The sequence below is a fragment of the Venturia canescens genome, chromosome 8, assembly GCF_019457755.1.
Source record: "Venturia canescens isolate UGA chromosome 8, ASM1945775v1, whole genome shotgun sequence".
Classification (NCBI taxonomy): domain Eukaryota; kingdom Metazoa; phylum Arthropoda; class Insecta; order Hymenoptera; family Ichneumonidae; genus Venturia; species Venturia canescens.
In genome coordinates, this window is record NC_057428.1 from 14,307,362 (window position 1) to 14,324,968 (window position 17,607).

General features: G+C 38.5%; 3 protein-coding genes across 6 annotated transcripts in view; 2 read left to right on the forward strand and 1 right to left on the reverse strand.

Annotated features, from left to right (window-relative positions):
- Window positions 1–290: 290 nt before the first annotated feature.
- On the forward strand, window positions 291–6,200 carry Tpr2 (Tetratricopeptide repeat protein 2). 2 transcript variants are annotated; one of them, XM_043426055.1, is made up of 11 exons: window positions 291–834; window positions 1,946–2,034; window positions 2,453–2,577; window positions 2,648–2,833; window positions 3,032–3,150; window positions 3,245–3,398; window positions 3,480–3,644; window positions 3,732–3,897; window positions 3,983–4,129; window positions 4,213–4,359; window positions 4,503–6,200. In XM_043426055.1, the coding sequence occupies exons 1-11, from the start codon at window positions 761–763 to the stop codon at window positions 4,583–4,585; spliced, it is 1,455 nt and encodes a 484-aa protein (XP_043281990.1). In that variant the 5' UTR covers window positions 291–760; the 3' UTR covers window positions 4,586–6,200. The 2 variants fall into 2 exon arrangements, with proteins under 2 accessions (XP_043281990.1, XP_043281989.1); XM_043426054.1 differs by having other exon boundaries at window positions 293–834; window positions 4,213–4,368.
- Window positions 6,201–6,651: 451 nt separating this feature from the next.
- Window positions 6,652–11,619, forward strand: LOC122414614 (NPC intracellular cholesterol transporter 1-like). Its single transcript, XM_043426053.1, has 10 exons — window positions 6,652–7,103; window positions 7,471–7,704; window positions 7,789–8,035; window positions 8,132–8,211; window positions 8,347–8,788; window positions 8,869–9,123; window positions 9,370–9,672; window positions 9,756–10,320; window positions 10,394–10,876; window positions 11,141–11,619. Exons 2-10 carry the CDS (start codon window positions 7,598–7,600, stop codon window positions 11,548–11,550), a joined length of 2,892 nt encoding a protein of 963 aa, XP_043281988.1. The 5' UTR covers window positions 6,652–7,103; window positions 7,471–7,597; the 3' UTR covers window positions 11,551–11,619.
- A 2,576-nt stretch (window positions 11,620–14,195) lies between these two features.
- PlexA (plexin A) overlaps window positions 14,196–17,607 on the reverse strand; it is a 147,556-nt gene continuing 144,144 nt past the window's right edge. For all 3 annotated transcript variants that reach the window (XM_043426041.1, XM_043426038.1, XM_043426039.1), the window contains one exon: window positions 14,196–17,453. In XM_043426041.1, the coding sequence (XP_043281976.1) occupies window positions 17,277–17,453 (177 nt within the window). In that variant the 3' untranslated portion in view covers window positions 14,196–17,276. The remainder of the gene's footprint in view (window positions 17,454–17,607) is intronic.

Consider the following 17,607-nt stretch of genomic DNA (forward strand, 5'->3'; position numbering starts at 1 on the left):
AACCACAAGAGCGACCTAAATTTTTTTGTCTTCAAACTAGAAATGTCTGACAAAAATCGACAACAAGGATAAGAGAAATTGGTTTCAAAAGTTACTGGTTGGATGAAAATGGTAAAAAACGACGGTAAACGAACAGATGCAAAATTATGTGCATTTTCAAGGAATTATTTCTATTGATAAAATGTGCTGGAAAATACGAGAATTTTCCCGTTTTGATATGGCGACATCTGATGGCGTAGCTTCACGTGATCGATGTAACTGTATATGAGAGAGACACAGGCGAAACGAAACACGGATATGACGCTCTCTTGAAAGCCCGTTTCTCGTGGCTTTAGTCGACCAAATAACGAAGTCCTCAGTTGTCTACGATTTTTTTCCCTCAGAAGCTACCTTCTCGTGAACGGCTCAATTTAATTAAATAAGAATACGATTTCGAAAAAAGTCGACAGCGTGAAAAGGTGTGAAAACTCGGAAAATCGATCAAGACAGTATGACAAAACTAAGAGCATCGAAATCGTAAACTCGAACGGTGATTGTGGTTTTTTGTTCGCGTTCGATATTGTATATCCCGTATGCGCGTTCGCAGTGTGTATTGTGATTGCTTCATTATTCTTCACTGTGAATTGTGACCGTTGACCTTGATCAAGATTCATACATATTCACGTGACAGAGAAAGTAACGTCGAATTTATTCTGCTGAGGATAAAAAATAGATCGAAGACTTTAGAGGACAAGTTTGACAATTCAATCGAGAAACAAAAATGGCAGACGAATCAATGGATACAGGGGAGGTTGAAATTATAACAATTCCAAACCCGATTTTTGATACAGAACAGTAAGTTGCACAAAAACCAACCTAACATTCTTTACTCTCACTGTACTATCTCGTCCATAATCTTTACCCCCTCTTGTCCCCTTAGTCTGAGGTAAACCACAAAGTTCCAAACAATATGACATCCGTACAGAGTGCGCAAGTACTCGAAACATTTCGTAATGGTCGATAAAATACCGTTATTGATGACACTATTGTTGACGTAGCAGTTGTGATGAGGATATTTACACTTTTTCTCATCAAACAATTGTTCAACAGCAAATGAAATAAAAAACATCGTTCTTGTTATGCCAATGCGAGAATGTTTTGGCACACGCTAACTGTAGCATTTGCCAAAAGCCGAGAATAGCTCTGGTCGTTCGGGTATAGTCCTGAATTCTGCGAAATCAAGCGGAATAGATCGAAAGCTGGGTATATTCGACTTGGACGCTGACAGCGTTAATAGCGCTATTTTGCGTTCGACTTTGCGTTGTAAACGCTACAAGCGTTTTTGATGGGATGATGGGTGCGTTTAGAATTATGCTTTCAACGCTCCCGACGTTCAAGTGGTTGAACGCATCCACAGAGAGAATCGTCTGTTGTCTCTGTTATCATACTACTGCTTGTTTCACTGTCTTTCACTTTCCGATGAATCCAGTATTATTTCGTCGAGTAATTGAAAAAGAACAAGATCACTTGTTGGTTCCGCCATTTTGTAATCGCACCAAGTTGAACATGACGTGAACGCAACCGACGTCACCGCGTTCACTTCAAATCGAACACGTTTTATGCCCGTTTTCTCCAACGTTAATCTGAGTTTAAACTCGGTTCATCTTATCTCGAAGCTATATATGAAAAAAATTGAACTGAGTTTGAACCGCGTCGGAGAAAACTGTCATTAGCGTTATTAACGTTGTCAGCGTCCAAGTCGAATATACCCTATATTATATATATGTAATGCAGTACAAAAATAGACAAAGAGAGTGAGCGCAGATGGCGCTGTTGACCTGCTATGCAGCGGCAAATCTGAATATCCAATTGTACTTTTCATTTCAATTTCAGAGAAACTTCTCGAAATTCTCGATTATTGGATCCTTCATTATTCTCGTTATTGAATTTTGAAAATGTCTTCCAGGTTAGCCGAGAGCATGAAAGATGAGGCCAATAAATTATATGCTGCAGAACAATATCAATCAGCTCTCGAAGGGTACACTAAAGTTATAGGTATGTACTTTGTGATAACGATTCTTCAAAACTTACTTTCATGACAATCATTTTCAAATGTTATTTCCGACGTATATGAATAAAAAGTTTTTACAATTTTCAAACTATTTCAATTAACAACCTCTATAATCTGTTTTTATGAAGATTGACATCAGATAAGTCTGAAAATGACATTGACCCTCATTTTTACATGAAATGTTTCCCACAAATATTAATAGGGTTGATATAAATAATATAACATTTCACATACATTGAATGACGATCTCTAAAACAGATTAAACTTCTAGAAAAACGCAAAAAAAAAGCTTTTTTCCTTTTTTTTTTTCACAAAAATGAGATCTTCTTTCTGGTTGTAAAGGTTTGAAATTCTGTTTAAACTTCAAAGTTGTGTTATAATGAAAAAAGTTGAATGTTTTAGAGCTATGTCCAAACACTGCAAAATATTACGGGAATCGTGCTGCGTGTTACATGATGCTCTATCAGTATCGCAATGCATTCATAGATGCGAAGAAATGTGTAGAACTCGATCCAAAGTCTGTCAAGGTAATTGATAGCTCATTTATTAGTTCGGGACCTGTGGGCTCTCTCACCCATGAAATATTTGTTTCATCAGGGTTATACTCGCGTTATCAAGTGCTGCTTGATATTGGGTGAAATTGTTGAAGCCGAAACTTTCCTCGATAAAAGAGCTCTCTTGGATCCAGCCATCGATACAGCCAATGAACGCAGGGAACTCGAACATGTAAAACGATACATCAGAGAAGCAGAAGTTGCTTATGCAGCTAAGGATTACCGCAAGGTCAGAAAATATTTGTATTTTTGTATTTACTGAATGAAATCATAAAAAGTAGTGCAGACATTAATCCAAAGCTTGTCTCAACGTTTAATTAATCCAGAGTCGCAGAAGACTTTTAGAATATTCTAACACCTGCTTGTTGTGGCGCAGTAGTCACGAAAATTCCCAAGCATTTGTAACACCGTTTTTTGTTTCGCGCAGGTTGTTTATTGCATGGATCGCTGCTGTGATGTCAGTACATCATGCCCACGATTTAAACTAACGAAGGCCGAGTGTTTAGCTCTGTTGGGAAGATATCAAGAAGCTCAGGAGCTAGCAAAGTTAGTTCGCTGAAAGATTTTTCAAAATTCATCCCAAAGTCATCTATAATTTCGCAATTTCGATGCTCAAACTCACTTTCATCTCGAATTACAGTGATATTTTGCATCAAGATCGAACGAACGCCGATGCGACTTATGTACGCGGCATGTGTTTGTATTATCAAGACAATGTCGAACAAGCTTTCATGCACTTCCAACAAGTTCTCCGATTCGCCCCTGATCACACGAAAGCTCTGGCAATTTACAAGGTAAGAAACAAAAAACTGGAAAATTCAGCAATGCAAAAATGAACAGAATATATCGATTTCTGTTTTTTCACTTGCTTACAGAAAGCAAAATTGCTGAAAGAAAAAAAATTTAACGGCGGACTTGCATTCAAATTGGGCCGTTTCCAAGAAGCTTACGACCTGTACAGTGAGGCCCTGAAAATCGATCCACTCAACAAATCGGCCAACACTAAATTACATTTCAACAAAGCAACGGTCGCTGCAAAAGTTAGTGAATTTTTAATCCAAATTTTCTTTCCTACGCGGTCATATGAAAAACGGTTCTGATGATTATGAATAAAATGTTTTTCCCAGTTGGGAAAACTGAACGAATCGATTTCCGAATGCACGGAAGCATTGAAACTCGACGGCGGATATCTCAAGGCCATTCTCAGGAGGGCGCTCTGTTTCATGGAATTGCAACTTTATGAAGAGGCTGTACGCGATTATGAGAGCGCTTGCAAAATAGACAAAGGTTTCTGTAAGTTTGAAACTCTTCAATCCGGTTTTTACAGTTCAATTATAATCAATAATTCCAATTTCCAATAATCGTAATCGTTCCGCAGATAACAGAAGATTACTGATGGAGGCGAAAGCAGCTCTCGCTAAATCCAAGAGAAAAGATTACTATAAAATTCTGGGTATCAGTAAAACTGCTTCTACTGATGACATTAAGCGAGCCTACAAAAAGAGAGCTTTGGTACATCATCCAGGTAAAAATCAAACCTGGCTGTTTTATCCTCCTTGAATAACGATCGGGATACCAATTTTTGAGATTGTGCCATATTGTTCGAAGATCGCCATGCGAATGCCAGCGAAGCCGAGCAGAAAGCTGAGGAAAAGAAATTCAAGGAAATTGGTGAAGCGTATACGATTTTGTCGGATCCGAAGAAACGTTCCTGCTACGATGACGGACAAAGTTACGATGACATTAACACGGACGGTGAGTTCGGTGAGGAAAATTTTGGTTTTTTCTTAAAGTAGCCATTTTGTTTTAAAATAGTTGACAAGTCAATGAACATCGAGGATCCCTATTGTTTCTTTTTTTCTTTCCAACGGGCTCAACGATCTGGCGTTTTTTTTCAGCCGACTGCGAGACTTTTGCAGCATTCTTCGGTGGATATGGCAAGCGGAGAGGCGGGACTACTTTCAACGGTTTTACGATGTGATTCAAGCGAGCAGCGTCTGAACGAGCTTCGTCACCACCGGTAGAAAAAAAACGTGTGTGAATTTTTGAATATCCATCATCAGTCTGGGAATTAAATCAGCGTTCACAGTATATCCAAAAATATACTTATTATTCTTGATTTTCTAACGAGGTCATCGAGAATGAAAAAAAATATATATATTGAATTTCGTTTCTTGCTGATCGATTTCACTGTCGATCATATTTCGAACATCTTCAGCCTAAACAAAAAGACACACACTGAGCGAGTATTTGTGTTCCGTTAGACAAAAAATGTTGTAGCACTAATGAATAATTGTGACCCATCGTTGACGGCTGGGTTCTATGGCCGAATTTATTGAAAACAACTACCGCGTCATCATCATTCGGGCCGTTGTGGCTATGATAACAAAAAAGAAACAGAAAAAAAATGTTTTTTTTTTTTTTTATAATTGAAAACTTCGACCGAAAAGCGTTACACTAAGATAAACACACTGAATCATTGATCATTTAAATACCGGATTCTCAATCATTTACTGTTTCATTCTCTCCCATACATTCGATTACAGAATGGATTATTCTTTATTTTGTTGTTTATCTAACGCAATCTATCGGATGAAGGAATTATTATTTTTTTAATAAAAATTTGAACATATATTAACGTGCGAAAAAGAAGTCGAGATTCTCGCGTAAAATCGGCTTTCTTTTATCTAGTTTAGGATCAATTCAACCCACTCACTGCAACACTTTGTGCAAATGTTTTTATTTCTGTGAATCAACAGTGTGTCCGAAAAATTAACGAAAATACAGGTGTTCATTAATTTATATAATTGTTATTGCGATTTATTATCATGCGTTTGATCAAGAAACTAGTTAGAAGTATAGTTATCAATACAAAACTGCCCTGCGCCTGTCTTCTTTGACATTTGTCGAGAGCTTTGTTCTGTAACTCAAGATAATACTCGCGATCGGAAGACGGATTGATCACTATACTTCGAGTCAGGATATCCCGAGCAAATATGAAATTCAAACAGTTTGACATTTGAATCAAACGAAATTTAAAATAAATCGGAATTCACTATCTAAACTGCTGAAATTGCTGGGGTCATCTCAGACCACATGTCCTTGAGGATTAATCCTCTAAAATGATTAAATCTCTGTTAATTAATAACTGAAAGGTCATTGAGTTTGTGGAAAAAATATGTTACTTACTGAGGCGTGATCAATGATGAAAAGATCATCCGCCAAAATGTGAATTTTATCGAAACTCTTCATCTCATTAAATTTTCCTTCGCAATTAACCTCACTCTCACGCGCTCACTAAAAACTTTTCGAACCCCGAGAAGTATGAGAAAAGACAGAATCCCCTTAACTAACGTAAAATCTAATATTTGCGTATTTAATCGATCATATATGGTATGCCATAGATTTATTGAAAAGAATAAGTACGTAATTGCGAATAGAACGTTGAAAAACAAAATACTAAGCATTGTCGGAAGATTCTCTGGATATGTGCGCTGATCTTTTTGTTGGAACTACGTGTATGCAAGAAGTTTTTATACAATGTGGAAACGGAAAAAGAAAGAATGAATAAAAAAAAAAAAAAAAAAAAAAAAAAATAACAACGAAAAATGAAAAATGGAGCGGCAAATGAAAATCTTTGGCGTAGAAACGTTGCGTATGTTTTTGTGTGTTTTTCAATAAACCAGAGACTGCACAAGTTCCGATTAATTCGTTTTTATCCAACTTTATTTACCGACCTATGATCTTTGTCCCTGAATCATTCATATATAATTTTGATCATGATTTCCGTATCAACACATTATTTTCTAATCATTTTCAGCTCGCTCTAAAGTAGTGCTACTTTTTCGTAGGATTAATGACCTTGAAAATTCGTATAGACAGACTTTCTACCGAGAACGTTTTTTCTGTCTTTAACATTTCTCTGAAAAAACTTTAATACTGCTTTAGTAAAAGAAAACTTCCCCGATGACGCACGCAGCCAACGGAGTTTTTATCGAGTATATCAAAATGCACGTCACGTGACGTGGTCATCACGATGCTAGCAGTTTTTGCTATCGCGAAAAAAAATGCAAAGCATGCACCGCCCAACTTGATCATATTTCACTAAACTATAAATAGACTTTGGTTGTCTTCATTTCCAGGCAATATTACTTGCTTATTATTTTCCTCAGGATGACGAAACGATAGTTCGAAAAAGATTGGAGTGCTCCAGTCACATTGAATATTTCCACCGGGACAAATTGCGGGAAAATGCAATCGTAGCAGTGGTTGTTTGTGCAAGATAATAGAAAATAATATGCCAAAGAAAAGTTTGTTCTTGCTAAATCTTTTTACGAGTGTAACGAGACGAGGAGATGAGGACGGGAAGGAGCGAAGGAGGATGTTTCGCGAGTGACACACAGATAATGAATTAATCTCTGTTGCACATAGGAACTGGAAGTTTGCATTTGATTATATTTCCTTGTGCTATGTTTGCGCTCGTTGAACTTTAAGGTTACGTAAGTACACAGTATGCCTATATGCCTTTGTGTATATTGATACAACATACATCGTCTAAGAAAAGCAATGGATTTTGTAATGTAATTAAAACACACGTAACATCGTATTGGCCACACGAGTATCGAAGGTTTTTTCATTCATGCATTCTTCATTGGTCGCTCAGAATCCAATGTCGATTGTCGTAATTGACCCTCAATCACTGATTCATGCTATGAATCATTCACATTTAGCTCCTTCATTCACATGTGTTTTTATTCTTCCTTTTATTGATTCCTTTTCACCTAATATATGAAATGATAAAATACCTGATTCAATTTTCTATTGAGAAACTAACACATTCTTCTTTGCATGATTCATTTTTTCAAGGTCATCAACTACACGCCGTCTCGAAATCCAGGACAGTATATTTTCAACGAAATCTACTTTATTTAATCCTAAATAAAAGTACCTATTTTTGATACAAGGTAAAAAACAAAGACGTACTTATAATCTAATGTTGACTATGGAGAATGAGCAAACAGGGAAAAAGCGTAGCGTACGCAATGCCTTACACCGCATACCTCAGAATATATCCAGTGTAGTAGAAAATTTTTTTTACAGGTCTGTTTCTTTCCTTCAATTTCCTCAAGTATTACCAGTCGGTCGGTTTTATCCACTGTGATTGATAATAAATCTTTTTTATAGACTCGGCTATCAGATTGCTCGGCATCCTTTAAAATGGATTTTAGGCTGCACGGTCATTGTGCTCATCTGCCTTTTTGGCCTTTATCGATTCAGACAGGAAAAAAATCCTCTCAAACTTTGGATACCTCCGGATTCAGACTTTGTAAAAGACACAGAGTGGGTCATGTCAAATTTCAGACATGGTCAACAGGTGGAGACAATGATATTGACCGGAGAAAATATTCTTCATCCTGAAGCGCTCTACGAAGTAAGCGTTACACCGCTGAAAGATAATTTATTTTATTGATGGTTATTTATGTGTTCAATGCTAGTGAACTAAAACTTTTCTCTTTTGTGATTTTAGCTGAACGAGATAACAAAGCGAATATTGACCTTACAAACAGCTTCTCAGCCGGCAATATCATGGTCGGATGTATGCTTCAAGTAAGCTCCCTTACTTTAAAGATAGTACTTGGCAGAAATGAGAGGAGCATAAGTCTAGCAAAAACAGAGATTCGAGTATATGTTTTTCAATGACAAGTTCTTATGGGAAAATGATTCTAATTTCGCTTAACACAGAGTGCCTATAATTTCGGGTTTCGTTGGTCGCTCCAAAAGAGACGTGGACGATGACGATTTTTTCGACCAAATTCCCGATGCTCATTCGAAAGGAGGCACTTTCGATCCCAGTCTCGACTTATCGACTGATCTCTATTGCCCCATCGTCAATAGTTTACCCAAGGGATGTCTTCTTCTGAGTATTCTCGATATTTGGGACTTTGACAGTGTTCTGATAAAAAATCAAACGCAGGACGATATAATAAATAAATTTAATTCCGCAAAGACGAGTCCAACACTCGGGCACCCCATGAATTTCACTGATCTCCTGGGCGGCGTTACTCGCGACGAGGGCGGACGTGTGATCGGAGCAACGGCGGTCGAAACGCTTTGGATGGTACATATTAATTTTAGCGATGTGAAAATGAACGAGTCTGGTAACGACGCGGGAACGGCCGATTGGGTACGGTACGTTTTTTATTCTTCTCCATGAAAACTCATTCTGCACTACGGGAACCTTTCGCTCTATTTTCTATTTTTCAGATCACCGTTGACATCCTCAACTGGGAAGCGCTATTCTTACGTGAACTGGCGTCCAGTTCTCGATATCTGAATGCACTTAACGTCGCGGGAACAAACGAACAGAATTTAAAATTGTGGTACCGAGCTGGACGCAGCTGGGGCGACATCAGCTCCTCGACCATGTTTCAGGATACTGGAAAAATTGTGTTTGGCATTTTGCTCATGTCCGTTTACGTACAAATTATTTTGTCCCGGTTCAACTGGGTCGAATGGCGAGTAAGTTCAAACAAAAGTAAGAATAATTCAACCCCATCACAAGAAGTTTCCTCATTTTTTCATTCTCTATTCTTATTTAATCAGATTATACAGAAAGGAAATAATCAATCCGGAAATTTCATGATTCAATCCATTTTTTTCGGGCAGGAAAGTTTTGAGTCAAATCTGCAATTCAAAATGATCACCAAAGTTTTTAGACACGAATAATCGAAGATAATCCTTTGAAAAATCTTTGTTCTCTCGCAGTTTTGCTTGACAAGTGTCGGGCTCCTTTGTGTCGGTGGAGCTTTCGTCGTCGCTATTGGATTATGCTCTCTATTCGGGGTGCCTTACGGTCCCGTGCACACGTCGCTGCCGTTTATGCTAATGGGTTTAGGGGTCGATGATATTTTCGTTATGATGGCATCCTGGGACCAGATTCTCTCACATTCGCCCAATCGATTGAGATCACTAGCCGAGAGAATCGGTATGATGCTCAGCCACGCTGGTGCAGCGATTTTCGTCACTTCTTTTACGGACGTCGTTGCTTTTATTATCGGTGCATCCACGGTATTCTTTTCGGATCTCAGTAATTTTATAACTCAATAATAGCAGCGCCAAATATTTAAGGAATCATCATTGTTTATTTTCAGATCCTACCATCGCTTCAGTCGTTTTGCATTTACGCTGCGGTCGGCGTGATGATGACTTTTCTCCTGCAAGTAACATTCTTCGTCGCATTTTTCACGTTGGACATGAAGCGCGTGGAAAGCAAAAGAAACGGCGTAATTCCGTGCATCGTTCACGAAAAATACGAGCTGATTTATCTCAAGCCAAGCAAATCGATATCTTGGCGATTCATCGATTTTCTTTATTCCAAAATAATCCTCACAGTTCCTGGTAAAATAGTTGTTATTCTGGTTACGATTGGGGTTGCGAGCTTTGGAATTCTTGGCTGTTGCCAATTGGAGCAGTGGTTCGATCCCGAGTGGTTCATACCGACAGACACGTACCTCAGTGATTTTATTAAAGTTAAAAACGAACAATATCCAGGGCGGGGTCACCCTGGCTCAGTTTTTATCGGCGACATAAAGTATCACGAAGAATTCCCCCGGATAATGGCGCTGACCGAGTCCTTAAAAAATTTGACGACGATTGATCACGTCGACGCGTGGCCTCACGAATTCGCTGATTTCATGAGGATTCATTTTGACAAAGGTAAGCTCTTGAAATTATCGAAATTTTATGAAAATGAAGTTATTGATTGATATTTTTTGTCAATTTATAACAGATGTGACGAAAGGAGAGATGAATTCTGCAGAGTTTCACGATTATTTATCGAAATTTCTGTTCGGTCGTTCGGGAGGTAAATATCAGGGAAAATTTCATTTCGACGGTAATTTGACCTGCGGCGTAACTGCACCGAGGATCCTCGTCTCGATAGTCGATTTTTCTTTCGTGACGTTCAACGGTCCCGAAGAATGGATTCCGGCGATGGACGGAGTCAAAAATTTGGCCAATCATTCGAATATTACCGGTTTAGTATTTGTCTGGAGTCGAATATTTGCCTCGTGGGTAACCGACAAGGTAATCGCTGAAGAAGTAACACGGAATTTGATCCTTGCGTTGGTGTGTGTCATGGCTACGACCGCCGTCCTCATTGCCGAGCCGCAAACCTGCTTTTGGATTTTGTTGTGCGTTCTTCTGACTCTTCTCGACGTTTGTGGCTTCATGTTTTATTGGGGCCTGACAATAGACATTGTCTCATGCATAGGTGACTTTATAAAATCTTATCTATCGAATCACAATATTCCATATTAAGTAGAGATTAAATAGTGTTGAATTTCGATGAAAATCAGTTTCGTAACATTATTGCATATTGAAGCGATACACAAATTTATTCGCGACTCGATATTCACGACTTCAGGCTTAGCAACAATATGAAGATTCCATATGATTGTAGGCTAAACTAAAACTGAGTCAACTCCTAAAAATGTTAATTCATGTAAAAAGGAAAATACGACTGATTTGAATTCAGGATTGGAGCTCGCGGTTGGTTTGAGTGTCGACTATGCGGCGCACGTGGCCCACGCTTTCCTCAACAACGGAGGATTCAACGGTGAGGATAATAGATTTACGAGGACATTGACAGCGGTGCGTCACATCGGTGCAGCAGTTACGTACGGTGCAGGTTCAACGTTGCTGTCGCAATCGATGATGGCATTTTCGGAGGCCTACGTATTTCGTTCCTTTTTTAAAATATTTTTTATGGTTATAACATTCGGTCTGTGGCACGGTTTGATACTTTTGCCAGTCGTGTTGAGCACGATTGGGCCTCGAAGTTTGCATTCGTCGTCCGTCAAGAGAAACGAGACCGAGGACGTGAGGTCAACCAAAGAGACGGAGGAGCTCGAAGTCTCTTTGAACAAATTAAATACCGATGAATGACGATCCTCTGTTCATCATTATCAATAATATTTATTTTTGGTTCAATAAACATACAAAATTATTACACTATCCATACTATTAATCACACATTTATACAAAAATAATAATAATAATTAATATAATCATAATAAAATTGGATAACTTAAAAACGGCATTATTTATATATATATATACATATATATACGTATATATATGTATACATATGCATATTTACGAGATGTATCTATATAAGGAAATATATAGATATTTATACACGCATATACATGTATATATATATATATATTTAATATATTAAGATTAAAAAACAAGTACAAAATAATGAGTAGCAAGGTTCGATATAGATTTTTGTTTCTTATTTTTTGTTTTTTTTTTTCCATTTTTTTCTTCATCGTTTTCATTCGTTCTCTCGTCTTTTTTTCTTCGTATTTTTTTTTTTTTTTTTTTTATCAATAATCAATTATGATTGAAAAGGAACATGGCTATCATGAAACGCAACGTAATCGTGTTGGATGCATTATTTTGTTGTTGTTGTTGTTGTTGTTGTTGTTATTGTTGTTGTTTATGTATAATCGTAATTAATGTTTATGACGTAAAAATGAGCGGCGTGGTGGGGGTGAGACCCAGTCGATGGGTCATTGACCCCGTTTCGCTGCCTCTCTCAGTCTTGCACAGTCCATGGACATTCACACCTCTTTCTCGCACATATACGTGTCTTTTGAATCTCGTTGATTTCTTCTCCTCTCATTTATTTCGCGTTTTACATTTTGTTCGTTTGTTTTCTCGATTTGTTATAATTTTTTGTACCCGCTCACGTTTTCTCTCACATTATCTCGGCGTTATTTAAATTTTATTCGTGAATTCGTAATTTTTCGTTTTTTATATTTTATATTCGCATTCGCAGCGTGTTAACACGTGGCTTCGGTGCGACGGAGGAGGACAAAAGCGAGACGAGTGTCCCGCGATCATCAATGCGATTTTGCGATTGAACGAACGAGGAGCCCGAGAGATCGAACTACGTATCATAACCATCATCATTATCATCATCCTCGCGTTATTCACACGTACTTGATACACAACCCGACGAAAAAAAAGAACGATTACACACTCGGCGCGCGCGCATTATATTCAGCTTTAAGTTTTTCTCCCTTTCATTCTGTCTGTTGCTGCTGCTGCTGCTGCTTTTTTTGCCGCTTGTTATTTGTTTTTCTCGTTATTCTCATTTATTAGCGCGAACGACGTTAGACTGCTGCTAGGCAGAGCAAGCCGCGCGTACACGCAAGGTACGTTTTTTTCTTCATTCTTCATTATTTTGTTTCTCGTTCGGTTGCTCTCCTTCTTTTTTTTTGTCCTTTAATTACACACCTTATTTAGTTCGAATTTTACAAATTGGGACCTTACAGAGTGTTTTTTTTTTGTTATTTTTTATTTCTTTATTTTTTTTTCATAGTTAATTCGAGGAACCATCGATATAAATATTTATTCAGCAAAAAACGTGTGCCAATCGGATAATTCAACGGGCAATAATAAATAAGGAACGCGGCGTGGGGGCGCGTGTGAGCACACTTAACGGAGACACGACGCTCGGTGATATTATTTTATTTTGTCTGGAAAATCTGTGATTTTTTTATCTTTTTTTTTGTTTTTTTTTTTTTTAAATCGTTTTATTATTCCTCATCCTCGTTAAGGAGCAATTGGAAAATTCGACACACACGAAGGGTATATATCTAATAATGGAAGGTTGACGCACGGTGAAACGGAGTTTAATGTGAAATAACGAGAATCACGAATGAGACAAAATGGCGGGTGTACAAGGATCTGGGAATCGTTTCGATACATTTTCCATTTGATTTTTTTTTCCTCTTACGTTTTTTAGTTAGTATACTTTGGTGATTGACGCCATGGGTGATCAATGAGAGAGGGACGACATTTCGAAGGTCTGATTTGAAAGAAAAAAATTAAAAACATATAGACGTATGAGAAAACCAATGAAAAAGGAAAAATAAGTTGAACGAAATACGTGGAACTTTGTGATGAGCGATGTGGGAACGAGGGAGAGCCAGGGGAAAGACACTCAGGGCACATACAGACACACAGACATAGAGACTAGGCTACTACCGAACTATCTAAAAATCCTATCCTAAATTTTTCACATGCACACGGTATACATACACGCCCGAATTACGACATTAACATGATATGTATACGCATGTGCACACGTAGAGTTTTCGTCGTTATTATCATTTATTAGTTTAATCGCGTTGTTCTCTCACTTTCTCTCGCGCTTCCCTTTTTTATTCCGTCTTTCCTTTCCTTTTTTGGTGGTTATGTTTGTGTTCATTGTAGTGACGTGAAAGTTTGACGTGTTAGTGTGTGTGTGTGTGGTTTACGAGTGTATCGGATTTTTGTTCGTTTCGTTTTGTTTTTCATTTTTCGTTTATTACTCAAGCTTATGCCCAAAAATCTACCAGAGGCACTTTGGGTTTATTAGTACCATTAAAAAATCGGCGTGTGGTGCGAGGGAGTTACGCCGCACGCCCTCCGAGCATCGAACGATCAACGACGACGCGACGAAAACTAAAACAAAAAGATAAAGAAAGAAAAATAACACTCGCCGAGATTCGGGATTATCGTTTTTTCTTCTTTTCTTTTCCTTTTTTTCTACACTGCACATGCTTTCCTCGCATCCGTCTTTCCCCGGGCACTCTCTCTCTCTCTCTCTCTCTGTTGCTCGCCCTTTTCGTGCCATTTTTTTTCCTCCCAGAAGCAAAGATTTATAAAGATGAGACTTTACCCCTCCCTCTCGTTATCATCTTGTCCTAATTTTCCATCGATCTCCGCGTGCCTCAACAAGCTCTTTCAAACCGTTTCTCGCTCTTCGCTTTTCGTTAACGTCTTTTTTCTGTTTTTTTTGTGTTTTTCTTTTCATGTTTCTTTTACTTTTCTTTCAAAAGTCCCTCCCGTTTCCTCTGTCTATCTCTTTTCTTTTATTTCTCCTACACCTCTCCGCGCATTTTTTCGTTATTTTTGAGCAATAAATACTTTCTCCACGAACAACTGCACATTGAATTGACGCACAGGACACCCAAAAAACGTTGCATTTCACACACGTTATTCATTCGCATTGCAGACAGGGCACGATAATATCATCATCGTACCTACAACCTCTTTCTTTCACACGCTCACTCTTTCACGTTCTCTCTTTTTTTTTTTTTGTTTCCTTTCTTTCTCTCTCTCAGTCTCTCGCTCGTTCTCTTTTCACTTCACACTAATATGGCTACATCCACAGATTAATATTACGTTAATTAATGATTATCAATTCATATCAATTCAATATCAATGTATTACAATCAGACAATACTCAACAGTGATTTTTTTGTTTCTTTCATTATTCATATATATTACATTAATTAAGAGTGACAACAACATGACGACGGAGGCGTTGAAGCATTATTATGAGGACAAGTGGCACAAGGTGGTTTTCGTAGGTAGGAAAGGATGATGTTCGCGCACATTCACGTACTCGGGGGGGTGGGGGCAGGGGAAAACGAAAAACGAAAAATAAAAGATGGAACAAATCCAAACAAACATACAGGCATATACACATGCACGCACGCACACGAAAAATCAGATCGAGAACGATGAAAATATACGAAGCGAATCCTTCATTTCATACCTCCTCGTCCGAAAAGAGAGAGAGAGAGAGAGAGCGAAGGAGAGTGGACGGGGGGGGAGCACGTTTGCTTTTCAAGGGAATGGAGTTTCTCGATGATGACAACGACACGATTACGATGTTATTTATTCGATTGGAGTAGTAGGAGGTACGGGATCAATACGAGGGCGAAATATATGGCAGTTTCTTTTTTCTTTCTCTCTTTACTCGGAGCAGAGGGTACCGAGGATATTTTTGGGGGCAGGGCGGAGAAAGAGGGATGGGGGGGTAGGTGAATGAGGAAGCACGCACATTCAACACAACCGTCACATCGAGAGCTGGCCCCGCGGGGGCGCGTGGCCTTAGTCCATATTAATGAATAATACTTATAAACTATTACGAGATTTTCTTTTTGTTCCTTCCGTTTTTTTTCTTCTTCGTCTTTCTTTTTGCCTGACGCGCGACACAAAAACTTAGCAAATTACACCCCTTGTTCTCATTTATAGTTTTCGTTTTTCCCCTCCATTCTAATGCGTGCCCGTGCGCACGAGTCTGTCAGCTTATTCTTTCAATTACTACTCGCCTCGTTTTTCCGTGTGCGTCTATACATACTTTTTGTTTCGTTCCGTTATATATATATATATGTGTGTGTGTGTGTGTTCATATATATATATATATATATATATATATATTGAATCTGTAACGCGACGATATACGTACGGAAGGGCATACACACATAATATATACATACACATGCGTTGCGTCGGTCTTTTAAGTGTATATATGTACACATATACATACGACATACCATTCATGTATAATAATAATATGCTCATATCAATTATTTCATTAACGTTATCCCGTAATCGTCGCAATTGTTTGAGACTCTCAGAGCATTTCGTTCGCATTCGTTTATGGTTCTTGTTTATTTTTTAATTTTTTAATTTTTTAAAAATTTTTTTTCTCTCTCCCTTTTGTTAGTTTCTCATTTTCTTTCGCACTTTCTCTACGACTCCTGGTGCTATTGCCCTGTACCCAGTTTCCGAATAATCCGACGAGTTTTCACAATTAACGCTGGATGGAAATGTTTATTCGTCAAAATTGTAACGCGATTGTCGACCGCGAATCGCGCGAACGTCGCGTATCGTGTAACGGTCGTTCATAATTTTGCGTTTTGTTGTTTATCACACATTTACAAATACATCATTGAACAACCGTTGAATATTTTCTCACTCACTCGCCGCACACACTTTCACTTAGTATTATCGTTATCGTGTATGTTTTCCCGTACCTCCGTCAGCAATCTTCTCACTCGCACGTGTGTTCTCAGTTTGTTTGTGTGTAATTTGCGTGTATGTTTGCTCGTTTGTTAGTCAAAGTTAGCTCGAAGAGAAAAAAAATGCTTGTTCCTACCGATGATGACGGGAGGTGATTACTTCGTTTCGTGAGGGGCCGCCGGCCTCTCAGTGAACTTATTACAATAATACATATCACCCTATTACAATATCATTATTTTGGTATCTTATGTACAGTGTTGTGTATTATCCGGTAGGTGCGATGAGTTACAGTTACATTATATTATTATTCGTCACACTCGCAAGCCAGCGGCCTTTCAGAAGACTTTGTCGAATCGTATTATACGTAGTTTATAAACACACCTAACCATTTATTTCGCGGGCGCGCGCTGTCACCGTCACGTCAGCGTCACCATCGTCGCATGCGCGACTCCTTCAACAGCCACGTTCTTCTTATTCCTTCGAAACGTTTTTTTTCCTTCTCTACTCTCGTTTCGTTAATCTCTCAAGCATGCTCCAGTCTTTCGAATCTCCGTTTTGTATAGCGTAAACGGAGATTATACGAGGAAAAGAAAAACTGTTTCTCGATGGTTATCACTGGACGATGACAACGCTACGAGCTCGTGCGACCTTCGAGAAAATGCACGCGTTCTTTGCATCGCGCGCGTTTTTAGGCCAGTAACGATTGGCAATTTATTTGATAATACCTAGTCTGTCGCGACTCAGCAGGACCACTCATTGCGCAAGGATTTAGTGGGATGCGTTGTCGGTATAACGGGGCATCAGGGATTAGCGTCCGCCGCCATTATGTTGTGCACCTGCTCGAGCTTGTACGCCAGCCTTTGCTTCTGCGAAAATTCATCCTCTTCCAACGTCACTATTAATTGTTCGTTGTACTTTCCTGCGTACGTGTAAAGCTCGTACAGGGCACAATTCGTGTTGAATTCAGCCGTGTGTTGCTGCAAAGAATCATTTTTTTTTAAATTCAGACTCTCGTGTTGTGATTGTATGGAAAATATTTTTTTCATTGTATAGAGAATTCAATTCATTAAGCAAATTGTAAGGTCGCTCGTATTTCTCGAATTTCTATTAAATTTTGTATTTTCTTCAACA

Bases quoted from the DNA above. Each gene is read 5' to 3' on its own strand.
- Tpr2 (XM_043426054.1), top strand. From the start codon at position 761: ATGGCAGACGAATCAATGGATACAGGGGAGGTTGAAATTATAACAATT. The intron at 3,151-3,244 runs GTTAGTTCGCTG...CTCGAATTACAG, and splicing joins GAAGCTCAGGAGCTAGCAAA to TGATATTTTGCATCAAGATC. The intron at 3,645-3,731 runs GTTAGTGAATTT...TGTTTTTCCCAG, and splicing joins AAGCAACGGTCGCTGCAAAA to TTGGGAAAACTGAACGAATC.
- LOC122414614 (XM_043426053.1), top strand. From the start codon at position 7,598: ATGTTGACTATGGAGAATGAGCAAACAGGGAAAAAGCGTAGCGTACGC. The intron at 7,705-7,788 runs GTCTGTTTCTTT...TCTTTTTTATAG, and splicing joins GTAGAAAATTTTTTTTACAG to ACTCGGCTATCAGATTGCTC. The intron at 9,124-9,369 runs GTAAGTTCAAAC...GTTCTCTCGCAG, and splicing joins TCAACTGGGTCGAATGGCGA to TTTTGCTTGACAAGTGTCGG.